Source organism: Gobius niger (assembly GCF_951799975.1).
Source record: "Gobius niger genome assembly, chromosome: 3".
Taxonomy (NCBI): Eukaryota; Metazoa; Chordata; class Actinopteri; order Gobiiformes; family Gobiidae; genus Gobius; species Gobius niger.
Window position 1 is genome coordinate 23697658 of NC_136854.1, and position 6893 is coordinate 23704550.

The 6893-nt window shown below is 42.9% G+C and overlaps 1 protein-coding gene across 9 annotated transcripts in view; it reads right to left on the minus strand.

Annotated features, from left to right (window-relative positions):
* The window catches only part of LOC306960596 (nuclear factor 1 X-type-like), an 85793-nt gene that overhangs the window by 4310 nt on the left and 74590 nt on the right, over positions 1–6893 (minus strand). For 6 of the 9 annotated variants that reach the window (XM_079553034.1, XM_079553030.1, XM_079553032.1 and 3 more), the window contains 3 exons: positions 3950–4119; positions 3217–3364; positions 1600–1688 (listed from right to left, as the gene is read on the minus strand). In XM_079553034.1, the coding sequence (XP_079409160.1) occupies positions 1600–1688; positions 3217–3364; positions 3950–4119 (407 nt within the window). The remainder of the gene's footprint in view (positions 1–1599; positions 1689–3216; positions 3365–3949; positions 4120–6893) is intronic. The other 3 variants (XM_079553037.1, XM_079553036.1, XM_079553035.1) reach the window with 1 other exon arrangement.

A 6893-nucleotide genomic window follows, 5' to 3' on the forward strand; every position in this document is an offset into this window, starting at 1 on the left:
CATTCCAAAGACCGCGGCTGAGGGAACGCTGCACATCACCCCACGTTTAACAGACCCACACTGTAGATTAGATCCTCCTACCCACAATCCCTCTGAGAGTGAGAGAGAGAACTGCTCCTGGTTTGACTTGCCCAACTCAGCTCTCCTTTCCTTCCTGTATCTTACTTTTCACTCTTTCAGTATAATCCTTGGCAGTAAAAGTGACCCCCCCCCAACCCCCCCACACACACTCGCTCCAAGTCCAAGTTCAACTGCCTATGACATCATGTCTGGTTGCTGTGGGCAACCAGACAGCCTGGACGTGACTCTGGACTGCAGCAAGCTTCAACTAACTCCCTCTTTTCCCTCTCTTTGCATCTAGTGATCCACACTTTTAACAGAGAAGCTGCACTGTCTCCCTGGGTATGCCTGCAGATGCAACATCTCACCAGCAGAGAGCTCCTCAGCCCAGCTTTTGCCTGCTTCTGTTGTGCAAAAGCAGTAAAAGCAACTCTCTCACTCTTGGCTTAGTGGCCAGTCATCAGCTAGGCGGACTGGCATGGCCATGGTCTGAACTCTCCATATGCCAAAGAACAGCAGGATAAGCCGAGACCGCGGTTACTCACTTTGGCTGTGACTGTTACTGACCTACTAGGCTTTTCTAACAGTTGATACACGTGCACATGTCCTAAGATGCACACTGTAAGTTCACCAGTTAAAGTCCAAACTGAATTTGTTTGAAAAGTTGGCAAATAACTCAAGTTACAATGTGTGTATTCGCTTCACTCCATTTTGGATGTGTCTGGATGTCCCTTTGGTGCCAGGGCTACATCTGCGGTGAGTGGTGCAGGTGGGAGCTCAGTACTAGAGGGAGCAGCAGGCGAGCTGCTAATGCCTGAGAGAGGCAGGGAGGGGGGCAGTGCTGCACTGAGGAGGAATGCAGATTGTTTCCATGTGTGGGGAGGACAGGAGAGCTGAGTTGGCTGCAGGCAGGTGCGGTTAGCCCCTAATGACAAAAGTTGTGTTGATGATGGAGGAGGCCCAAGACATTGCAGTCCAGTGGTAAAGCTAGTCAAAGCTGTAACCACAATGTAGTGCGCCAGTGGCCCCACAAGCAGCACTGATAAATCAGCCCCATTTACACTCACTCTGGTTAATACTGAAGAACAGACACTGTAAACCAATACTGAAACTAACAACCATGATACACTGGCAACACCATGAGGCAAGTATAAACTACCTTTGTAGGGCTCAACAGATATTCATATCAAAACAACAAACAAAAGAACAAACAAATTAACAACATAACCTCAAAACTTTGAATAGTTGAGTTGAAACATTTTTCTTTTATTACATGAAGCCAGTCATAGTTTTGCATGGTTGCATTTTGCCCTTGTGTGTTCGGTGCTACAGAGGATGATATTACCAGTTTGAATCACTGATTGTCAGGTTTATCAGGAAGAGTCATGCTTCTCTCAGACAAATGTTGCCACTGTATCACAACATGCTTGTCCCTTCAGACAGGCAGAGTATATGAATGTGTGGCAGATGAAGAATTGGGAAGAAAAGACAAAAAGATGGATGGTGGGTGTTAATTAAATGCGGTGCTTGGCGGGGTACCTGAGTCTGCTGGGGGATATTCAGAAAGTTGTCCCGTGTTCCGATGCCGACAAACCGGTTGGGAGCTGTGGAGCCTGGCGTGGAGTATGCTACAAACAAAGAAAGAAGTGTGTACATGCTTTTACACACACATATACACACTGAGCTCAGAGCTCAGAGCTGAGCCTGGTATTCTCACTTTTACTTAATTATAGATCAAGTACCATCAAGGCCAGGGACACTGAGGTCCTATTCATGATTTTCTCATGACTGGGGGCAGGTTTGGAGTAGTATTGATTTTCTTATTACTTAACACTAAGTCTTATTGGATAACAATGGGGTGAATAGTTCTCATCTCAAAAGAGAAACAGGTTGCCTTTACATTGAAAATGCTGAGTGATGCCGCAGGATCAAATTTAGGGCAGTTGTGCTTTCCGGACTCCAATATGGTGAGTAGTAATGTTTGAAGAATGGGATGTATGGAGTGACAAATACTGATGAGTTGACATTGTAGGATACATTTGTCTGATTTCTGCTCAATATTGAAATTTGATGATTTCGAAATAAAACTGATGGTGACAGCCATAGCCATGGGGAAACAGACGATAAACAGCATAAATGTATTAATATCATATAATTAAATCGATAGAAAGTGATGTGAGATTGTCGGAAGGGGGAGAGGAGAAAGGTATGACAGAAAGGTAAGAGCAGAAAACTTCAAAGTCAAAAAAGGAGAAAGTGGCCCGGTCGCTCCATCCAGTGCCCCATCGCGGTGTGCCTCTCCCGTGACCCGACTCATTCACTGCCCCCAGTCTGGGTGGAACTAAAGTCTCACCACGCCGGGGCAACACCCCTTTCTCTCACTCCCCCATTGCTATATGTTAAAACTGTTTCAACTGTAATCATTTTTGTCTTGTTCTCATTATTTACGTGTAGTGAAACTGTGAAAGTGACAAGGGGATTTGTTAAAGTGGAGCAATTTCTTTTTTTTGGAGTCCACGCCAACTGCCCTAATTTTGTCCTTTGAAAAGAAAAAAGAAAAAACAGAAATATAGACAAAGTAAACAAAGAGGAGGGGATGAGACTACGTTCATTAATAAGTAGGAAAATAGGGGATAGATAGACTGTAAGCCACAGTCATAAACAGACATGCATGGTCTGTTGGTCAACAAACAACATGCTCAGGCCCTGAAATGCTCCACTCAGCAGTAATGCATTGAGTACTAGAAGGAAACCCAATGCCAGAGAGAATGAGAAAATGAAAAGTTGTAAAATAGGAAAGGTGCAGATGTTTTTGTAAAGCTATGAAGAGGGAAAGAGTGACAGTAGGATACAGAGAGAATGACTGTGGATCTCTGGTTTGGCAAAGGCGTGGTTTCTGCCCTATGAGATACTGTCAGGGGGTGTAGGTGGAGTGGCCTCAATGCATTTTGGAAACAAACACATGAACTACAAGTTTTTGAAAATGGACAGACCTGTGTGTAGCATTTTTTTTTTTTTTTTTTTGGACCAGACACATTTATTTCTGGCATCTAGCACTAGACGTATTACACGAGCCTACCAAGGGTTTAGACTAAGGACTAAGGGGAGCCGGGGGCTATCACAGGGGTTTGTGGGGGGGCAGTGGGGGTGACTTACACGGAGATGCGGGTGAGCTGAGTCCACCATCAGTGTGCGTGCTGAGGCTTTTAGAGTCGGGCATGGGGAGGGGCACAGGGCGCGCCACAGGGGGCGGCGGGGGCAGCAGGAAGGAGCCCGGCATTTTGCTCTGGCCACCTCCATTAGGCTGCAGATGGATCATACAGAGAGGGTGAGCATAACACCCCCAAGTGCATATACAGAGAGGAACCAACACACAGAGTCATGCAAGGGCAGATAATACCTAGAAGTAACTGCCAAGCTTAACACCATCATCAATTAGTAGTAAAGTATTAAAAAAACAACAGAGGGTAATGGGAAAGATGGTGGGTCTTTGTAGTACAGTGTACTCAGGAAGTATCTTGTGCTTGTTGGTATGCAAAGTGAATACAGAAGGACAGAGTGAAAATTGTTGAGAACTCTCAAAGATCTAGGTTTTCAGTATAGGTTTACAGTGGTCTTGCAGCTGTCATTGTCCATGATGTATTTTGTCAACTCCAACTGATTTGCCTAAACATATTGCAAAACTTCCTAGAGGCAGCTCTTCATTATTTTTTCAGAATCAAGAATATTCAACCATGACAACAATCAGTGCTTCAAACAGTAGCCTATAAATCAACAAATGACTGTATTTATATTTGGCTTCAGTTGTTTTAAAGATCACAAAAAAGCAAGTCTTATCTTAGCCCTTATGAAGATGAAATGGCGTAGTGTAAAAATGGTCAGAGCTTACCTGTGCGCCAGGCTGTCCTGGGCTGTCGGTGCACACAAACTGCACAAACTCCTTCAGCGGGTCCTGGTGGTGGTGGTAGCGTATGGTGGGGTGTGTGAAGTACGGGCTGGACTGCTGGATGATGGAAGAGGAGGGGAAGTGCAGAGCTGAGGCTGAGGCACGGGGGCTTCCTGATTGGACCAGGCAAGAAACACAATGAATAAGAATGATGGAAGTCTGATAACATAGCCCAACAACACACACAATATTTAAAAATAAGGAAACATCTATGATAAGTATGCATTTTCGTTATTGATACCTGAAACTACATGGTTAACAGTAGCTACAAGTCATTGGCTTCCACATTAGACATCCATAAATTGACGCAGTATTTCACATTAAGAAAGCAGCATCGCACATTCAAGTAGCTGATGTGGCCACCTGAGTGTGTGATGCTGCTTTTTTGATTTTTGAAGAGTTTCCTCAACATCTGCACCTCTGATACAACTTTTGGTGTGCGTTACTCCTCGTTTCTCGCAGTATTACATTACCTGAGCAGAAAAAAATAAACATTTCTTTCCCAACTGATGCATGGATTGATTGGTAATGGCACAAACACACACAAAAAGGTATTTCTACTTGTGTTTTATTATTCTTTAGGGTCATGTCAATCTGCGCCAGACTCTTGCATTAATGTTGCCCAGTGAAGATCTTCCCTCCCAGAAGACCACAGAATGCACACACTACACTCCTGTCTGTGTTGACTGACTCTGGCATATTTCTGTGGCAATTTGGCACACCAAACCAAAAAGCTAGCCGCTAAGTGAGGAGACTGGAGAGCCTAGCAAACAAGCATCTGTGCTTATGTCTGTCTCTAATTTCTAATGTGTATACGGTGCTGTACAGTGAATGGTCAAACTTTTCTTGTTTTTTTGCATTTCATTCAGTCAGTGAGACGATGTGGATATAATGATTCTTGAGTGTTTTGTCCTACATTCATGTGAATGTGCTGCTGTCTTTTGCAGCCAAACTGGTGCTTTGTATGTATGCGTGAACAAATGCGGCCACAATGGTGTGCTCTTCAGACAAGAAGAATCAGACAACAGTCATTTTGGCAGCTCTCCACACGGATCCGCCGCCAACAACAGACCATAAAACATGGTCGCCTCTGAAACGATCCACTCACAAGGCCAGTGCAACCTAACAGCCACAGACTGGCTGAGTTCTCATGTCCAACTTACTAACCCTTTCCTGAGCTTCCTCCCATCATCCTACAATCTCTTTATAGAACCAAAGCCTCCAAGGGACATTCCATTTGGAAGGCAGCCACCTTAGCTCAGAGAACACTCCACAAGAGTGTAAATTTACACACCCGTGTGCGTGCCATCGCACCCTACACAATATTGGAACACAACCTCATTAGTATTTCTGTTCTATCGAAATCTTGCCCCATATAAGAAATACATAGTTGCGGGACAAAGATCCTGGAGACCATTTTCACAACCCTTCAACTTAAAACCTTATTTAAATATTCTATTGCATGATTAAATATGTGTTTTGAGTTCTCTGAGTGTTTGAAATGGAATAGAGCTAAACAAAATGGCAAAATGAGGCAAATTCTGGCCTGGATATTGTGTTGTAAATACACAATGGGGAGTTTAGGAAGCTACATTGAATATGCTCTGACAGAGGGCAATGGGTCTGAATGACCTTTATGCTAGGTCTAGTTTGGCTCTTGACCAAATTAGCCCGTTGAGAGACAAATGGAATTAGAGGGAGACGGGCAAGGAGAGAGAGAGGGTACTTTATGGCTTTGAAAAGTGAGACCAGTCCGAAGTCCAAAGGGACACATTGGCAAACTTAAGATGCCTGAGACTCGGGGAATACCCCGACTGCAGATTGTGAGACTGTGATGAGTATCCTATTGAGTCTACTAAGACTTTTGATGACAGCATACAATAAAAATGTATATAACATACTCGCTGTATATACAGTTGTGCTCAAAAGTATACATACCCAGGCAGAATTTTAGATTAAAAAATACGTTTTTTTACGCTAATAGTTAGTGGTTGTGTGATGCAATTTATGGTCAAACAACTGAGTTTGCTCTTTTAAAATCATAATGAAAAAAGAAAGTACCAAAATGACCCTGATCAAAAGTTTACATACCCCAGTTTTTCATACTGTGCATTCCCCCTTTAACATTAATGACAGCTTGGAGTCTTTTGTGGTAGTTGAGGAGAAGGTTTGCATCTAATCTAATGGTGAAGCTGTTCATTACTGGGCTGTTCTGCATGAACTGCACGTTTGAGATCTCCCCACAGTGGTTCAATAATATTGAGGTCAGGAGACTGGAGAATTTACAGGAACTGGAGGCTTTTTGCCAAGAAGAATGGGCCGCTTTACCATCAGAAAAAATAAAGAACCTCATCCACAACTTCCACAAAAGACTTTGATGCTAAAGGGGGCAATACATTAAAGGGGAAATGCATTAAAATTGGAGAATGTAAACTTTTGATCAGGGTCATTTTGGTACTTTCTTTTTTCATTGTGATTTAAAAATAGCAAACTCAGTTGTTTGACCATAAATGGCTTCACACAACCACTAACTATGAGTGAAAAAAATGTTTTGTGTTATCTTTCATATTCTTTGAAAAACAAAAAAATATTGTTAGCAATTATTATTGCTTCTTTATAGGTTCAAATATAACACAGTGAGCAGTAAAAACAAAAAAACAAAAAACAGACATGATTGAGGCACAGCTCAAATGTGCTTTGAAGACAATACAACAAAGTGCATGAGAATAACACGAGACGAATCAGTCACAAAGACATGATGCAGCAATGATGTCATGCAATGGTGGCATTAACACATTAACAGGCACAAAGATGGATGGAAAAAGGTGAAAGAGAGAGAGAGAAAAATTTGCCAAGCCATGATGATATTGAACACTGGTGGTGAAGC